Source organism: Carlito syrichta, unplaced genomic scaffold (assembly GCF_000164805.1).
Source record: "Carlito syrichta isolate Samal-C Ts95f unplaced genomic scaffold, Tarsius_syrichta-2.0.1 Scaffold304734, whole genome shotgun sequence".
Lineage (NCBI taxonomy): Eukaryota > Metazoa > Chordata > Mammalia > Primates > Tarsiidae > Carlito > Carlito syrichta.
Window position 1 is genome coordinate 875,712 of NW_007248830.1, and position 20,636 is coordinate 896,347.

Consider the following 20,636-nt stretch of genomic DNA (forward strand, 5'->3'; position numbering starts at 1 on the left):
GATAGTGACTGTAGCAATTACCTAACAGTATTTAGCTTCCTATAATAAATATTTGGGGAGTGAATATGTATTAGTAAATTACTCTTAAATCCTACTCAGCTGATAGCCATTCTTTTGAGGTCAAGAAAGAGAATCCCTATTTACTCTAAATTAGTGTAAGGCTGTTCTTTCTCTTTTCAACTCATTTTGCTAACAAAATTGATGACAAACGAATCTGGTTAATAATTATGTAGTCAATATGGTGAGGATTGAAACTAAAATGAATGCTTACAAAATGTCATTTGCTGAATTTTACTTATTAAATAATTGAAAGCTTTAAGGGTTTACTTTTCTGAAAAGTTAGTAAACAATCAAACCCCAAAGGAATATTTGGGATTTTATGACAATCTGTGCCAAGAAATAGACTAACATAGCATTCTTCATCTTTTAGTCAGTAAAGATGACATATTGCTTTTCTTTCTCTACATCTCTAGAACAGATGCTTCCAGCAGCTGGGATTCCAAGATTAGTTTGTCCAAAACATGAAACCATGTCATCTAACCAAACTATTTAGTTGACCTAGTTCTTTGGCTTCCAGTAATTCTACTATTCTTTAGCGCACTGTGATTTAATTTCAACATTACTATACTAATGGGTATAGGGTTAAATCTGCCTAATCCCATTCAAAGAAATTGTTTTAAAAAATAAATTTCTGTTCCTTTATATTCTGGTCCATTCCAGCAAAGTGCAGAACTAGGAAAAAAACTATTCTTATTATTTAGGCATATCCCAAAACCATTTTTAATTGAACCAAATATTTACATCAGGCAACACGTCAGCATCAAAATAACTCAATTAATTCTCTTCTTCATGTTATAAGCATAAATCAAAATTTGAAAATGTAGCCTTCATTGTTAAGGTAGAAGAAAATTTGCCATTTTTTTATTATGTAAATATGTTTATAGTACATAAGCATAATGAATTAGCTATATTAATTCATAATAATTTTTCAATAGTTTAATAGAATTTAGAAACAGTAGCACAAATTTATAGTAATATTTGCATCAAACATCCTATTAATAAAGTCTATAAAACCTAAAAAAACTTGTGGCTACTCTATTCTCAATACTACCAAAGATTGTGTTTTGGAATGAGATTTATATGAGTGACCTTGATATGTACCTTACCAATGTCATACAGTTCATTTTATACTATACCTTTCCGTAGTGATGTCTAGATTGAATGCCTAAGCTTGACGGGAGTGTTAAAGAGCTGTTTATGTTGCCATAATTGGTAACAGTGAGCATAGAGAGTTGTAAAACGTTGCTGACTGTTGTGGATAAAACATATTTAGCCAGATGCCTCCACAGCCAATCTATAGTGATCTGTATTCTCAACTGTACCCAGTTTTGACCTTACCTCCAAGGGAAAAAAGTTTAGGCCATACATAATGCAGAGTACCTATACAAATTGATATTCAAAAGAGATTTTGTTCAGTTCTCTGAGTGGCTAAAATCATGTTATGGAAGATCACTAGTCTGATCTTAATAAGAAAGAAAGAAATCTTTCTCATTCTTTAGAGGTAATTAATTCTTATGAATTGCTTGATACTAAACTATGATTAAACTTTTTCAAAGCAACACCTTATAACTCAGTTACTCAAATAAGTAATATATCAGCTAAAATATGGTTGTTTATTTCTAAATTTTGTAAGTGATAGATAAAATAGGTAGATGTATAGCTGTGTATGTATGTGTGTATTTGTGTATTCAACTCCAAATCATTTTGTAAAATAAAGCATTAATTCTTTCTGTGAACATACAGCATAACGAATATATAATTATAATCAGTTTTCTGTGTCTGTTTCCTCGATGTGTTCATGATCTTTATAAGCTCCTATAGGAAAAAGGCAATGTCTTGTTCACTGTTGTAGCCCCACAATTAATGGAGCGCTCGCATACCAAATGTACTCAATATACATTTATAGACTGAATTAATGATTTTGAAGTTTGTCTGAAAATTATTATTCCTATTTGTCTTATTTTGAAACAGAGAATATTTAAATTTAATATAATCCTGCACTATGTTTAGTACCTTTTTTCCTACTTGAATTTATAAATTATTTTGAGGAGTTTTATTTCTTTCTTCTGGTGAAATGTACCCAGTGATATTCTTCTCTTCTTAATTCTTAATTGGCTCTAAGATGGCAAATCTAGCCATCTTCAAAATATGGCCCCTTATTAGTTCATATATCCTAGTGTCTTAATAAACTCTGTTATGACTATTCAAGTCATTTTCAAAATATCTTCAAACTTAGGAATTGGCAAAATTCAAGGTGGACCTTGAACATCACAGATGACAAAACTAAGAACATGATTGATGAGACCCTTATAAGCCTCCAGAAATCCAGTGGTGGGAATTTTAACTTTATTTGCTTATCTAGATCACAAAGGTCCTAGTTACACGGAAATGATTTCTCCAGATATTTCCCAGCAAAGGTAAATTGAAAGCGACTATTTCTCCCTTGTCCCTGCTTTCTCTTTTTCATCCCTAAGTCACAGATAATGGGGTTGTATAGTTTTGTTAATCTTAAAATGAGGAGGAGACATTGAGAGCATTCACTCTTCCCATCAGAAAGGGCAGGCAAAGGCAGGGAAAATGAGTCTAGTTGCTCCCTATATGGCAAGTGAGTGTGTTCTATCATCTGTTTTCTTGATGGATGGGAAACATTCCTGAACTTCTCCAGTCTATTTCACCCAAGAGAAATGTGCTTTGCATACTTATCCAATATTAAAGTCCACAAAAGGTGATTAAGCAAAGTTCATGACTGTCCATTAAAATGCACAAATGTTCTATTAAAGAAAAGAAACCCCAAATGAGATCTTTATGTGCATACATATTCATGAAATCCTGCCAATTTCTAGATTTTTCCACATGCAGTTAATAGTTTTACCCTCAGTCCCCTGTTTTATCACACCTAACACAGTGTTTTATCCGCACTAGCTCAACGTATTTTTCAGAGTTAATGTAGGGATAAATGAATGCATGGACTTGCTGACTCAGCAGCTCATCCTCTAACTCAGACTTGTATTTTAATAGATATTTTATTTCTATTATGTAGTGAAATAATGTAGTTATTATATAAAATAATGTAATGATTTTCTTATGGTTTTATATTGAATGCCATCCTCCCCCTTGGATACTGTGTGGACTTTTATTTAATGTCAGATATTTTGATGTGCCTGTGTATAATGAATGTGAAAACTTGCACACATACATGTTAAAATGTATTATTATATTGAAATCAAGTACTCTCGGTTAGGGTAATAGGATTAGTATTCCTATTACTCCCTAAATAGGAATTTTTGAAACTCCAAAATTAGTAAATAAGTAAAGGAAATGCTGACGTCTATGTAGTGGGACTATTGACTTGAGTCAGGGTACACAGAGTTAGAAAGAATCAATCTTTGAAAAAGATTGTATGCAGCACACTAACTGATAATATCATACACTCCATCCAGTTGTGCAAGTATCTAATGGTGTGTGGATAACATCCAATTACCAATTTAAAATTAAAAGCTTTAGTCAATCAGTGGAATTTTCCCTCTTATTATTAAACAAATGCTTTAATATTTTTACCAAATTCAAGGCTTTAGTATGATGTGGCATTTATTAGAGTGAACTCAGCCATTAAGAGTATGAGCTTGGTTCTAGCTTCAATTTGAACTGCACATTTACTAAGAACTTCTTATACTTGTACTATAATTTCTTTTCACTCCTAAATAGCAGGTTATTAAATCAATCAACAGATGTTCATGAAGTATAAATAGTGTGAGCAGTGCTATAGGCACTTATACGAAACCTGATCTTAACAGGCATATCAGCTAATTCATGTAAGACGATTAGCACTCACGAAACAAGCAGAGCTATTGAAAGATATTCCAAGAATTCAGGAAGTTGTGTGATGCATATTAAAAATGCCAACATATTCAGAAAAAGGTTAGAGAGTTGGAAAAGATGGAGAAATAATCACTTCCATCTTTCATTCTTTTTTTATTCCTTCTTCTTTTATTGATCTATCACCTCTCAAGGACCAGGACCTGAGAATAAAAGGATTAATAAATAATAATCATTTCCCTTCTATAGCCTATTGTCTATTAGAAATCAATAGTGTTATTAACTATAGTCACCATGTTGTACAAGAGATGTTTTTTTTTTTTTTTTTTGAGTTGGAGTCTCACTCTGTCGCCCAGACTGGAGTGCAGTGACCACTCCCGGCCACTGCAGCCTCGACCTGTTGGGGTGATCCTTCCGCCTCAGCCTTCCAAGTAGCTGGAACTACAGGTGCGCACTACCACGCCCAGCTAATTTTTGATTTATTGAAGAGATGAGGTCTCGCCAAGTTGCCCAGGTGGGTCTTGAACCCTCGGGCTCAGGCAATCCACTCACCTCAGCCACCCAAAGGTGTGGGATTACAGGCTGAGCCACCGAACCTGTAATCCAATATTAAGTGGAAGTTAAGGGTTCTCACCACAAAAATGACTATGTGAGGTAATGCATATATTAAATTTATAGCTGGATTTAGTCATTCTACAATGTTTATGTACCTTAAAACATCAAGTTGTACATAATAAATACATACAATTATATATGTAAATTTCAAAAAAAAAAATCTGTAAATAATAAAGAAATAGTGTTAAGGAAAGAGAGAGTGGAGAGAGAGAGAAGCATGAAGAATTCTTGGAGATGGTGGAATATGAAAGGATGAACATTTAGATTGATGGAAGATAAGGGAGAAGGTGTTCTTGGCATAAAAGTCAACATGTGTCAAGATATTAGAAGTGTTAATTCCTCCAAGGTGTCCTTCACATCTTTGATGTTGAGCACTGAGCAGGCATATAGCCTGGTAAATATGTGTTGATTTAATGTAACAGCATGTTTCTAGGACAGCCAGGAGACTGCTCTGAATGAAGGTTTCATTTTGAAGACCAATGAGAAAAAGAAGAATTATCTAGGTCTGCCCGGCTATAGATGTGTCTCCAGACTGAGCTAAGAATGTAATACTGCCTGTAGTACTAAGCCTGCTTTTGACTAGAAGTAAAGAAATAAGCATGGTAATCGATGAAGATGAATATGGCACCCGTAGAGAAACCTGATTTTGTGATAGCTAATAATGTAGGTCTGGGAAAGATCGGAACCAGGCGAATATGGAGAGTTCAGTCCTGGAGATCAGTAGTCCTGGGTCTAGATGTCTGAGTAGGAACTGAATTTCTGGATAAGGCGAGGAGTGAATTCCAAACTGAATATAATCATGGGGAGATGAAGAGCAGGAATTTTTACATGAGGAAATAGGTGAAGTTAAAGCAGGAGAACCAATAGGAAGCAAAGGTTGGGGAATCTCATTTGATGGGTGTTGTGTGTCTGGTTATTTTTAGTGTGTGCGTGTGCTAAGTGTATGTGTATGTGTTATTTACCTTGGGCCATACATGTGCCAGGTGGAAACATAGAAGATTTTAAATACAACTAAGTTTACCTAACAGTTTGGATAAAGTTAAGATTGAGAGAGAAGTGCTACCAAGCTATGGGAGGAGTAAAAGTTTGTAGTATTAAGGAACTTGGCCCCTATAGAGCACATTGCTCTCCATCAACTCAAGGATAAGTGGAGACTTCTTTCTAAAGATGGGACTGGCCTTGCTAATTCACTGACTGTTTCTCATCAAAGTCTTCAGAAATTGGTAATGACAAGTGGGAAATTATTCATGGAAATGTAAATGTGACGGGGCTACTTTGTACCTCCATATTGTTTCTGGTGTAGTCGTCACATTCTTGCTGATCAAGAATTGGCCTTAGAAAAGTCAACCAGCTCAGCATTACTGAGTATGTTTTTTAGCTACTGATCCAAAGCAGTTAGGATTCTCTCAATGCTACCAAGCTCATAAACATGTGGCATGCTGAGTAAGCAACATGCCCCCTACCCTCATGACTCACTCTGCCAGGTGTAATATCCCCCTGGCTGCATTCATCAAATTTTTTGCATCTACTGGCACTGTGCTTGACCTGCACGTGAGCTTAGGTCCTAAGCCAGAAATAAATCAACACCTGACTCAGAATCATATAAATATTGCTGCTAGATCCCCCACTGACTTTATGCCCTCTTTGCCCAGTAAAAGTTTATAGCCACTTCACCTCCAAAGAATAGGGTTGTTGTGACGATTCCATTGAGTTTAAAGATGTCAATTAGGCTCCATTTAATAAAGGTTAGACTTTCACCCACTAATTTCTCATGACTTCCTTCATATAGCAGAATCATGGCTGTTATTTCCGGGGAACAGCCCCAGCAATCTGTTTTCTTGTTAGGTAATGGTGGTTGCTTTCAGCCCTCTTATGTGGTGGGAGAGCTCAACTGTATCTGGAGGGGCTGGAAACCCCACATTACTGCAGCTGCGTTCTTATGCTCCATTGTCTTCTCACTAATCAGCCTTTCTTCATCATGGGAGCAATCTGAAACTAATTTTGTGATTTTAGTACAGAAGAAAGTGGGGTAGGTCCCAGCCATACCAGCAATCAAAGCAAAAAAAATTTCCCCTGTGGACTAGCACAGTGAATAAAAATCATCAGAACGAAAAGGTATTTTTGCTGGTAATTTTCTTCTTTGTATGTTTTCACAGAGACTGGAAAGCGGCTTGTTTAGGAAAGAACTCTGATATTCAAGGTTCCCCTTTAAATATCTTTCCTACCCGTTTTTAGCATCCTAGTTTCAAAATAATTGGCTGTCTTGTACTTTAGTCTCCTAGTAATTGAATTATCATCTTTCCTCCTTGTAACCCACACTCTGTTTTGTATCTTGGTCACATGGATGGATTTTGGACCTTGATCCTGACACTGTGCTCTATTAATGCAGGTCACTTATTTTCTTTGACCAAAGCACAATAACCCTTAAACGGAGTGACTGACTGCTCCATCCCTGCTTACATGACACTGTTGATCTCAGAATTAAAGGGATATGGGACTAGCTTGTCCTCTTTGTTTTATTTTTCTTCTTTTTTATTTTTATATTTTGAGTAGGAGTCTCACTCAGTCACCCAGGTTGGAGTCCAGTGGCACACTCATGGCCACTGTAGCCTCTACCTGCTGGGCTCAGGGTGATCCTTTCGCCTCAGTCTTCCAAGTAGAGGAACCACAGCTGTGTGCCACCACACCCAACTAATTTTGTTGATTTGTTGTAGAGACAAAGTCTCACCAAGCTGCCCAGCCTGGTCTCCAAGCCCTGGACTCAGGTGATCCTCTTGCCCCCGCTTCCCAAAGTGCTGGGATTACAGCCGTGAGCCACCATGCCTGACAGAGTTTGTTCTCTATATAGAGTCATCTCTTAGTTCAGGATCTGCTGTTGGACTCATTTCCTTTCATTTATCTTTCTTTATTGTAAAGATGTGGGGTACAAGTCAGGATTAGGCCCATAAGTAGCCTACATGCGGGGAAGTTTGGACCTCCAAAGGGTTCTCACTTCACTTGGTTTAGGATCAGGTACCCTTAGTGGTGTTATGTGCCCTCTCGCCCCCCAGCAGTGTCTTGCTACTGACGATCTCCTCTTGCAGTACTGTGATAAATGTTCAGGGCCACTGATGCCTGAGAACCAGTAGTATTTAGTTCTTTGTTCTGTGATAGATCACAGAGTGTGATGGACTCTAAACCCATCTAAGTTGCCAAAAAGTCCATAATTGTGTTGTTCTTTATGGCTTCATAATACTGTCTCATGAATGTGTACCACATCTTCTTTTCAAGCTTCAGATAACTAAAACCTGATCTTGTTCCTGTAAGGTAGCACGCCTCTACTTGATCCTTCCTTGTCTCCTTCTCCTGACTTCCTCTATCTAGTTTGTGGTACTGTGCACCACAATTCTGTGGGCAATCATAGTGGAAGAATCCGTCTTTTAGAGTCAAACAGAATGGAATTTCTAGTCCACATATGCCATTTTAATGTTGAATGCTACTCAAAAACTGAGTAAAAAAAAACTTGTTAACTCTAAAAACGAAGTCACTATTATTAATCTTATATGGTAGCTGTGGAAGGTTAAATTAGCTAATGTGCATATACCACATGAATGTCAATACCAGTCCTTAATGTGTCTTTGGGTTGGGTCGCCCCTTATCCTCCCTCCCTGACTTTCTCCCACTTTCTCTGCCTTTCTTCCTTTCTTTCAGCAAAACTTCCTGAAGACCAAGTCCTGTGCTACACAGTGAGGGCACAGCTCTCAAATAAGTCACCATCTAACATTAGAGACAGAGGCGCATACTAATAACTACCTTGTAGAGGCCATAAAAGAGAAGGAAATCTTGACTACCAATGCTCAGATTTTTCTCACCACCAGCTAGGGACCTCCTCTCCAAAAGATGGGGACTAGAAGGAGTCTGCTCAGGGTCTGCTACAGCATACCTTCTAGAAAATATTTGATTATGCATAAATTGTGTATTGATATTACATAAGAGACTGCTCCACTCTCATCCCCAACAAACATCCTTCCAGGTTCTGCATCCTCTAAATATTACTTATGTCTTCTGTTTACCATATGACCCTCTGTTACATGATGGTAGGTTTTAGTCCCATGCTTCACTGTGCCCTTCTGGCCACTGAAGATCTCTCTACTGGCTGCAAAGATGAATTTTCTATCTGTGGAATCCTTAACTTGGGGTATCTATAAAGGAAGAACAATATATACATGTGAATTTGTATTTTCTTTTTAAGTACCTTTATTTTCAGGTTCTCCAGAGATGTGATTGAGATCATATTCCTTGATCTAAGAATGGCAGCATGCCATCCTACTTGATCTTTGATAAAAATAAAGTTTCTAGGACTGAGCGCTGTGACTCATAACTATCATCCCAGCATTTTGGTGGGCCAGGGAGGGAAGATTACTTGAGCCCAGAAGTTTGAGATGAACCTGGGCAATATAGTGAGATCTCATCTCTACAAAAAATTGAAAAATTAGTGGTGCACCCCTGTAGCCCCAGCTACTTGGGAGGCTGAGGAGGGAGGATCACCTGAGCTCAGGAGGTCTAGGCCACAGTGATCCATGATCATGCCACTGCACTCCAGTCTGGGTGACAGAGACCAGACTCAAAAGTAAATAAATAAACAAATAAAAGATCCTTTCAACATAGTCAACAGATTTGACAACGTATGTACAAAGGCAGTCTGGAAAATTGAGAGGAAACTCCTCCATCAATGGCAGAGTTTATGCCTAATATTAGCTGGAGAGTTTTCAGTTTAATTTCCTTAAAGATCTAGTTGGTGGTAGTGATAAAGGCATATTCAGAATAGCAGTCACGAAGTTTGTTGTTATGGTCTGGAATATAAGCTCCTCACCAAATTCCAACGTGGTTGGGGTTAAGACCTTCAGGTTACTGATCTTTCCCCAGATTTGCTTCTGGAATAGGTGAGCTTCCTCGGTACTCCTGGCTCACAGCTCAGAGGTTCCCCCACCTCATTTTCTGAGACACCAGGTGGAAGATGATGTAATATGTAAATGTGATTGGCATCTGACATTTCCTTAGAGAGAAGTGCTTTCAATTCTTTGGGGGGAAAGATCTGTCTTGAGGGGAAAGATTGTTATAATTGTTTGTGATTAATAACACACTTCCCACTCAAGATTACAGGGTGAGGGGAAGTTTCATTCATTTAGGAAAACCAGTAAGTACTGGATTTGATTTTGCCAAACTATAATAAGTTTACCAAACTCTTTCATAGAAACCATAGCACTTGGCTTCCAATGAAGATTGGTGAGGTAGGAAGAGGGAGAATTATCCTTCCAAGTGAGACAACTGGGGTTCCCCAGAGATGAGGTGTTTTTCCCAAGCTCTCATGCATAGGTAACTTGTCACATAAATATCTCAAAATTATCTACCTTTGAATGTGCTGCTTTTCTACAAAACCCTATTCCTTGCCCAGCTAACATATGCATGTCTGAACACTTAGATTTTATGACAACCATCACATAATCTAAATTCAACTCTAGTTTTTGTTCCTCGATGTTTCCTTCCCACAATTAATTGATATACTTATAAACTAGCAAAATTAGGCAAAAGATATACCTCTGAGGAAAAATAGAAAAACCACCAAAGAAGAACTATAGTTGAGTATTGTCTTTACACTAATCGATACTACAGGTTCCTGAAATAGCTTGGTTACAGAGAAAACACCTTCTGGAAGATAGCTCTACGGCATGATTCAGGAAATGCACCATAAATCCGTTTGGCTCTTATGCTTGGAGTGTCAGTGCCTTCATCCAAATGAAGCAGAAAGAAGAGCCAGGGATGACAGAATGACCGGCTTCCATCTTGATAACTATATTGACACTTTGTATTTAAAAGATTAATAGCATTTTTTGATGAATGAAAGAATTCCAAGCCTGGTGTGGTGGTGCATGCCTGTAGTTTCAGCTTCTTGGAAGGCTGAGGCAGAAGGATCACCTGAGCCCAGCAGGTTGAGGCTGTGGTGATCATAAGCATGCCACTGCACTCCAACCTGGATGACAAAGTGAGACTCTAACTAAAAAAAAAAAAAAAAAAAAAAAAAAATTCCGTTTCCTGCATTGCCCTAAATAAAAATGAGTGTACTGGTCAGAACTGGGAAGATTAGTGATAAAGAGGTCTCTCCGTGGTATGGGCTGCTTCCTAGGAAATAATCAATCCTTCAAAATGATTTATTATGTAGCAGTTTCATTTTCATTGAGTAGGGGTTCTAAGACAGTGTGATCAGAAGCACCTGGGGACATTGTCAAAGTTTCAAGAGTGCCTTCTCCCTGCTGGTTCTTATTCACTTGGTGGGACCCAAGGACCTGCGTACTAATTCTCTAGGCTATTCTGTTAGAGGTTGTTTGCGGACTACACTTTCAGAATTTCTGGTACCTAGACTAGTCCGTTCATACGAATGATGGTTGCCAGGCACTAGGGGAGGCAGGAATGGGAAGAAGGAAAGTTCATGTGTAAGGGGTATAAAGTTTCAGTCTGGGAAGGTGATAATATTCTGGAAGTGAAATGTGGTGATGGATAGCAATGTGGGTGTACTTGTTGCTACTGAGTTATACAGGTAAAAATAGTTAAAATGGTAAATTTTACATTATACACACACACACACACACACACACACACACATGTAATTTGCTATGTGTGTATAATAAAAATCCCACGAATTTCTAGTACAGGTGGTAACCATTCTTTAAAAATATTGATGTGCTTTCATACTAATTATTGATAAAATAGAGACCTCCAGTTTAAACTGTCATACTTTGTGCTCAATTATGGATCAATACCATATGGTAGTTTATTATTTCCTTATGACACAGCACAAATAATGGGCTAAATAAAAGTGTTTATAGTACTTAACATTTGGTTTATTAAGAGAACATAGATTTCTTGTATATCCAAATTAATGGGAGTATTAGAGCTATTCACTCAATGTGCATTCTAATTATTGCTTCTCCAACTGCTTCTCTAAAATAGATTCATCCAACTTTGCCTTATCTTGTTTGTGCAATAAAATGTGTAGTGATACTCATGCTCTTTTCAGGATAGGGTGTGGGCCAACGTGGGGAAGAGCCTGAACTGCATTATTGCCATGGTGGACAAACTGATTGAAAGAGATGGTAGCAGCGATGGCAGTGACAGCAACAAAGATGAAGAAAAGGATCCTTCATTGGCAGACTCCATTCCATCTCAACCGAGAGGTAAGGAATCGTCTGTTCCCAATTACTGACTGAGTAAACAAAATGAGAAAGTCATGATAAAATGAGATAGAAAAAGAGGAGTCAATAGTATCTTTGATGAAAATGCTGATAGCCTGGTTTCCACTGCTCTGGTTTGGTTGGCGGAAGGCTATTTATCAAATTGCATCTCAGCTGTATTTTCAGAATTGCTTGCCATGCTCATCTTTTTTTTCTCTTACTATATGAAAGATAAACAGTGTTTTCTTTTTAGAGGGACTGCCATAGTTTAATCTACACATTTCTCCAAAATTGTATTAAGAAGAAAAACACGTGTCTGCTCTTAATTCTTAGAAACTTTGAGCGCTATCAGGACACAGTATCTCACGATGGTTTCTGAACTGAATGCAATGTGATAGAGTGATCTTTGCCTTGTTTTGAGGAATATTTTTTGTGAATTGTCCCCAAAACATATAAAAAGTTTTGATTGTGAGGAATAAGTTGGTACATTGTTCCAAAAACATATGACAAGACTAGATTTTCATGAATCAGTATACACACACATCTACATATATGCATATACATTCATACACATGTGACTTTGTGTGTGTGTCTACAGAAAGGCAGGTGAGTAGGTAGATGGATGGATGGATGAATAGACAGACAGATGGATACTTTCAAATATATGTCTTATAAAAGACTGGCTTGCAAATATAAGTATAATTTTAAACTACGGATGTGTCCTTATAAATGGTTTTAAAATTTTGTTGTTGCTAATTGGATTAATATTGACACAAAAACCAAGACAAAAATCTGAATAGTCACATTTTTTAAGGTGGTAGTGGGACTACTATGTGAGTTGTGTTAGACTTTTTGCTAGTATCTTCAGTGTTTGGAAAGAATAAACAATACTGCCCTACTCTCTTCTGAAATTTGTTCTTTCTTTTACATCAAGAAAATGAGTCAGAAGGAAATATGGAAATTTATAAAATTAGATTTATGTTTTCCCAATTTTTCATTACTCACATTTTATCAAGAGTTTAATTATGTAAGACATCAATCTTTCATCACTTGATTAACTGTAGAACTATTTTCTAAGTCATATCTGTAAACTAAGACTTTCTAAAGTTTTCTAGTTTTAGGTGGTCTGTCTTCCGCTATCATACATTTGTGCAGTTGAAAAGTTTATGCTAATGTTCACACCTACCTGGTCTACTTGTATATGAGGATTTTCTTTCTTTTTTAAAAATATCAGTTTTATCAATTAAATCTAGTCCAGTTTCAGAACTTCACATGAATCAGAAGGAAAATTTGTCATAGCTATGTCATAAAGAAATAGTATACTTCAATTTTCTGTAATTGAACATATATTGACTATCAGTTATGGGCCAGACACTGCTGTGCTCTGGAAAATTTGGTAAGCAGAATTCATTTTAGTGACTTACTATGTTCACTGATAGATTTTTCGATACATATTATTATTAGTAGATAAAAGGTACTTGATTTTTACATTTTGTTGTTAAAACTTCTCATTGAAGAGAATAATGTTTCAAAATCTTTGAAATTATACATTTTATACATATATTGTATTTTATCTGAATATTTCATCTGGACAATCAAAATTGCATTTTGAAAAGTAAAAATATTTGGTTGATAAATCATCTGTAAGACTAGATGAGTCATTTTTATTTGAATGTGAGACATTGTGTGGATATAATCTAAGACCAAATCGAAATTGCTACAGATGTAGAATACACAGTTAGATCAGTGTTGTGGGTTGTTAGAGTCAAACTATAACCTATTGCCTTAGTGATTTTCTTATTTTTATTTTTTATTTGTGTTTATATCATCCATCACCAATTCCTTTTTGTGTTATACATTTTTTAGGAGAGATCACTATTTAAATGTGTAAAATAAGATATGACTTTTGGTTGAAATAATTTAGTGTAGTAACTATAGAAAAAATAATTTAAAAGTTAAATCATATTTTTTATTTATGTATTTATTTATTTAGGTAAGAAAATATTTATTTAGAAAGTAGATCAGAGTAAAAGAGTGAATCCACCTCTCCAAGGTTGGTGAGGGGGCCAGATGCTTAAAGAATGTTTGGCCAATTTTAAAGTTAAAGTATTTGTTAACATTTTACATACTAGACAGTTTTTTATAGAATGCATGTTTTAGGAAGATATTGGTACATTAAAGAAGGTGCTTAACACATATAGACAGATGTTTCACAGATGAATCTGGCTAAGTATATTTAAAATATAGATGCTATTGCATAACTGGAGTAGAATTGATTCACTCAATTATTTAATAAAAGTGTGTTTGTGGTACTTAATAATTTAATAATTTGTTGCCTCCCTGTTAAGTTTCTGCTTTAATCATGATTTTTGTCACATAAAGCAATGCAGTGGAGAAATTTATAATGACTTTTTGAACTAACATAAAACAAACAATCTAAAGTCATATAGTTACCTATGCTATCCCCAACTATTTCTAATAAAGATATTTAAGATAAGCATTCACTGATGAATGAGGTACCTCAATTTACCTTTATTTTTAAAATGAAAGGCAAAAGGAATTATTTATTAGTCTTTTCTTTTCCTCTTTCTTTCTTTCCTTCTTTCCTTCTTTCTTTCTTTCTTTCTTTCTTTCTTTCTTTCTCTCTCTCTCTCTCTCTCTCTCTCTCTCTCTCTCTCTCTTTCTTTCTTCCCTCTCTCCCTCCTTCCCTTCCTCTCTTTTCTTCCCTTTCCTTCGTCCCTCCCTCCTTCCCTCCCTCCCTTCCTTCCTTTCTTCCTTCTTTCCTTCCTCTAATAGTATCTTACTTTGTTGTCCAGGCTGCTGTACTGTGGTATAATCATAGCTTAGAACCTGGAACTTCTGAGTTCAAGCCATCTTCCTGCCTCAGCCTCCTCAACAGCAAAGACTGCAGGCACACGCCATCATACCTGGCAAATTTTAAAATATTTTTTAAGATGAGACCTCCCTATGTTGCCCAGGCTGGTCTTGAACTCCTGGGCTCAAGCAGCCCTCCCACCTCAGTCTCCCAAAGTGCTGGGATTATAGGTGTGAGTCACCATGCTTGGCTCTATTGTTTTTATTTTTTAAAATTGTAACCATAGTTGACTATTTTGAACGTTTTCTGTGTTCTCTCTCTCTTTCTCTCTCACACACACTTTTAACTAAATGAGAATATACGTTATAAGTACAGATGTACATTTTGATATCTTTCATATCATCACATTATGAATACTTCCTCATAAACTTTACCTGGAAATAAGATTATAATGACAGTAAAGTAATTCTTCAAAGAAGAAGTCAGTATTTTAGATATTTAATTATTATAACAATGCTATAATTAACACAGAAGCATCTTTAATTGTTTAAGTCTTTAACTACATTTCAGAAGTTTTCTCCTAAGTTAGATTGCTAGAAGTGGAATTATCTTGTAAAGAAGAGTTATTCCTTCTCTTCTATGTATGTATTTATACAATTATTTGTTTATCTTAGTGTGGACTCATGAATACTGAATATTTAATTTATAATTGACACATAATAATTGACACACGTTTTATGGGGTTCTATGTGAAGTATCAATGCATGTATACAAGGTGAAAAGAAAACTTACCCTTCTTCGGAAAGGCTGTTGAAAAATTAACTCATAGAAAGACAGATTAATGAGAGAAAAGGCATATAAATGCATTATGACCATGTGTAGGGGAGGAATCACAGATGACTATCTAATCTCCCAGTTGGATATAGATGTTTTTATACCCTACTTTTTAAGAGAAAGGGAGACAGGGAAGTGTGGATAGTTTTAGGGAGACAGTAAATGGTTTTTAGTGGAATTCAGTGGGCTTGAAGTACATACAATGGTCTGGGAACATCTGTGTAAGGCCCTCAGAGCAGACAATGGCTCCTGATAAAAATCTGTGCAAGTTTTTTGAGAGACTTTAGTCTTCATTCCTGTGATATGGGTTCAGTTAGTGAAAACTCAGGGAAGGGACCAGAGATAACTGTGGTTTTGTTTGTTTGTTTTTGGTAGAGCTGGACTTCAGGCAGATAAGATAACTTCCTTTTGTGCTTTGGGAGAGAGACAGAGGACTGAGAAGTACTGGGGTAGAATGGGGGAGACAGTTGTTCTCCTTAGTAGATCTGTCTGATCCTTATATAGATAGGAACAAAGACTCTCTAAGGGCCTTTAATTCAAATTGCTTATTGTACCAGGGAACCAAATTTGGGGGTAAAATTCCCTATGCTCCTTTATTTACATACTATAATGATCAAATCAGGGTGATTATCAGACCCATCACTTGAAACCCTTATTATTTCTATGTGGTGACAACATTCAATATCTTTTCCTTTTGCTCCAATATTTATTTTATTCTTTATTTTATAACCCAATACTATTATTCTTTATTTTGGACTCAGATTGTTCTAGATGTAGCCATTGGGAGCTTTCTTTCAGATATGCTTCTGAGTTCCTTTGACACCCTCTCCCCACATGCCAGACACTCCCCTACTTTCTGTCTTACCTGTTTCCCTTACTTACTTTCATATTATTTCTGCTCACTTCCTTTCTTTATTGGCACCATCAGCAACTTCAGGCTCATCTTGTATTTTCCCTGCTCCAGTCCTAGGTTCAGCCAGTTTCCAAGGAACCCTGATTTATTTTATCAAAGAACAGCATTTAGAAACCAACATCTGGGTGGTTAGAAGCATTTTGATGGCTCTTTGCAACAAGAGGTACTCTAATTAGCAGAATCTTCAAGCATTCTTCTTACTACTGTCTTCTCAGCCTTAAATATTTTCACTGATTTCATGCCATTTTGGGTGAAAATATCATATTGTAATTTCTGATCATCTATGAAGTTTGACATTGTATAAGTTATCATGATATATAATTATATTTTAAAATATTACTTTTGATAATAAAATCCATTTCTTCAATGTCCTCAAATTTGTCCTAGGCTATATATAGCTGGTGGAAAAGTTATTTTACTTTTTTTTTTTCCTTTTTACAGTTAATTAGAACATTGATTGAATGATTTGCATCATCTAGTGTTTATTATAGTATATGATATGATAAATACTGATAGATATTTATTGCAACACCATTTGTTAGTGATACTTTATATTGTATCACTTCCAAACTATTAAGTTATATAAATATTTTTAATGATTTTCTGACATTTTATTTTGTTTCATAGGGTTTTGATTCTGTGCTTTATTTTGGGGTGCATTTTAAAATCTCAACCCTATGTTTTCCTTTCTTCATCACACTCCTTTATTTTATACCTTAGCTGTAATTTGTATGTGTTTGGCTGGTGGGGACTTAACATGGTTAAACCTTTATCCATTTTCCCATGTTCTTCTATAACCAGCAGTTAACTTCTCTTATCAAGTTTCAGATTTTTCTTTTTACAGTATATTCACTTAATAATATTGTAAAGCTGTGGTTTTGAAAGTTTTTTGCTTGTTTTCGTTTGTTTTCAAACCAAGGCTTTACAACACATCTTCTGCTCACTTCATAAATTTCTTTTCAGGATTAATGCAGATAGTGCTGAGAGAAGAAAAACTTTATCTACTGTTCTGAAAACAGATAATAGAATAGCTGTTACAAACTTCTATGGCTTATATGTATTTATGTGGTTTCTTAATAAACAAAGATTGTTCTTTTATTTTTAATACACTTAAATACATTTATAAGCATTTACTGTATGTATAGCACCACTTATGTTCAATTTCATAACAAATGAAAGACGCAAAGATAAAATTAGTGGATATTAGCATCTTAGATTTTGACATCATCCTAAAGATTATGTAATTAAACCTCCTAAATTATGGTAAGATGCGTACCTACAACATCTCTGCCGATTTCTACCTAATCTAAGAGGCACATCTTCAGTTATAGAAAATGATTTTTTGTTTTCTAGAGCAGCATACTCCAGATGTTCATTCGAATTTGTTTCCTTTCATTTTGCCCACTGGTCCAGATCGAATCCTTTGCAATAAACAGAGCAAATTTACTTTCCTTTTTTCACATTAAGCCTAACATATCTGAAAGCAACCATCATATCCTTTTTGAATTGTAACTTTTTCAGTCATTTTTCAAAGGAATAGCTTCAAGCATATACAATAGTCACTTTTCTCTGAACCTTTTTTCGTTTGTCTAGGCAGTCCCCAGAATTAAACCTGGTGATACAGATGCGGTTTAACAAACGCAACATAACACAGGCGTGCCCCCTCTCTACTTTTAGATATTATTCTAATATTAATGATATCTAAACTCATATTAGCTATTTTGACAACCATATTTTACTACTAATTCCATTAATATCCATAGACCTTGCTAAATGTGACCTATCTTTCAGGCTTCTCAAGATTCAAGCAACATTTAAGCACCACTATATGCTAGACGTTGTGAAATATTGGGGGCACAAGAAGATTACGACACTCTATCTCAACTTTGCTAAAGAGATGGATGTCTAAACCCATGACTGCAGTATAAAACACTTTTGAGTGCACTCTAATAAATACCTATTTCTTTCATCCGTCATATCTGCTGGCCTACTCAGGCTTATTTTACTCACGTTTCTTATCCATTCATAGAACTAATAGATAAAAATGATGAGAAAACAGAGGTCAATACAGATTCCTGGACCACATCACTAAAAATAACTATATGCATTCAAATTCACTTATTAATCACCACCATGTGTTTTCACCAGCAGTATATTCACCTATTCATGTTATCTCATGAGCTGTATTTCTCTATTGTACACATGCTCATCATGACATGCCCTGTGATAAGCCAAATACCCTATGCCATTGAATTCTTTTTCTTAATTGACTTAGTTGTAAACCCTATCAAAAAAGAAATGAAGTTCTGGTAACATAATTTTCCTTAATAAGCTCATGCTGGCTTCAAGTCATCACAGCTTCCTCTTTCAAAGCAGGCAAAGATCCATGTAGATTGTGGAATTAATTCACTTATCACTGCTTAAAGTTTGTTTCTAGTTTCTTGGCACTCATGTTCTTATCAACTTCATAATTCCATAATTCCCTTTTAACTTGAATGGCACACTCCACATTTCCTCCTGCAATCTGAGAATTAACTATATTTGCCACATATTTTATTTTATCTCTGGCTGCCTCCCATTAACACAATTGTCTGGTAGCTACTAGGAATTTACCAGTAGCTTGTCACCAGTTTTCAATGGTTAGCCAGTGCCAAAGATTAGTCATCCTAAAAAATGCACCCCAACCTCCAAGTAGGAATGAATCCAAGGTTTTAGCAAATTATTCCTCTTTCCCATCTTTTATCTTTGGTTGCCCAGATTAGATATCTACCTAATATATATGAAATAATTAAAGACTGGAACAACTCATTAATTAATGCAATTATATATAAAATAATTCAAACTGAAGTCCCATGGAAGAGATACACTAAATTTGTGTTGGTTGAAAAAAAGGAAGAAGATCCTTTCATTCATTTGATAGATATTTGTTGAGTACATACCCTTGGCTGGGCACTGTGTCCAGGAACACATTCAGTCATGACCCTGTCCTTGCAGTCTAGTGGGTGAGAAAGTTGTATTTGAAAGGAGATATGCAGCTAGAGATCTTCCAACAGCATCATTTACAAGATGAAAGACTCGGGAAAGCAAGCGAACATTTGGGAGGCATCAGCACATAGATGGATTAAACTGGATAAAATGCAAAAGGAAAAATAGGAAAAGATGAGCAAAATCCATAATAAAGATCCTTGAGGCACAGGGATTACTTTCAGCTAAGGTGTAAAAAGCACCAAGGGATGAAAATCAAATGCAGCTTGGATACCAAATAAGGTATCAAAAGAGAGGTAAAAATGATATTAATAGCTAAAACTTACTGCACTCCCATTTATGTGGCAAGCACTTTGCTAAATCTTTACATCCCTTTTCAATAAAAGTCTGTGGGGGAGTTTCTGATTGCATCCTCATTGTATAGATGAGGAGATTAGGCAGCTTGTGTAAGATCACACAGCTGGTAGGCATTTAAGCAAGGATTCAAATCTAGCCACAGTGGTCCTTGATTGGCTTAGTTAAAAACAATCTGGGGTCCTCAGAATATCTGTTGGAAAAACGAATGCTAAATTTTAAGAGCAGTTTTGTACATGAATTCGCCTGCATTTACATTTGCCCTTGATATCTTAATGAACTGTTTCTCAGCAGTCATATCTAATATTTCATTTGCTTGTTCAGCTTTCTCCTTATTTTATAAGGCACTAAGTTCCCTTATTCCCACCTGCCTCATCAAGATGGTTTGACATCTTCTTTCACCCCACCCAGCGCCATCCTTCATGATCCAATCACACTGAAGTCTTTGGAGAATTCACCTTGTGCTTTCATTCTGAGCCTTCAAAGCTTTACCCATCTCCACCTTCCACAGCTCACACTTCACATCTTCTGGGTAACCTTCCCTCAACACCCAGATGAGAACTGGTTTTATGAGTGTGAGACCAGTGTAGTCACAAGACCTCTTGCTCAGTAGATCCCTGTGCTCTGGGTCTAATGCTCTGAGTTGCCACCTTAAAAATCATAATAATTTCACCGTAGTATTTGTGTTATGTCAATGAGGTCTACTAGAATGATGACTGTTATAACAAGGATTTACCTGGAAGCTGCCTCACTTGCAGTTCTGCGTCCCTGCTCACCTGGATGGGTTCCCCAATGCCCAACCTCCCATCCTTATCCAGTCCCATGAACCCTTCCTATCCCACCCACCAAGCCACCTGGGTCCAAGCGCAGGAGACTCAGGGTCAGGCGGGGTGCCTTTGAGACTCTGAACCCATGTAACCCTATGCCCAAAGTGTATGACATGAAAGAGAAATAAAAACCATCGTGACAGGTCAGGAGCAACACCGCCGATAAAGAAGGGAAAAAGCTCATTTACAGCTTTTTGAATGGGGCCTCA

At 36.2% G+C, this 20,636-nt stretch overlaps 1 protein-coding gene across 1 annotated transcript in view; it reads left to right on the forward strand.

Annotated features, from left to right (window-relative positions):
- INPP4B (inositol polyphosphate-4-phosphatase type II B) overlaps window positions 1-20,636 on the forward strand; it is a 433,157-nt gene that overhangs the window by 312,487 nt on the left and 100,034 nt on the right. Inside the window, exon 16 of the mRNA XM_008060793.1 lies at window positions 11,546-11,702. Coding sequence (XP_008058984.1) covers window positions 11,546-11,702 — 157 coding nt within the window. The remainder of the gene's footprint in view (window positions 1-11,545; window positions 11,703-20,636) is intronic.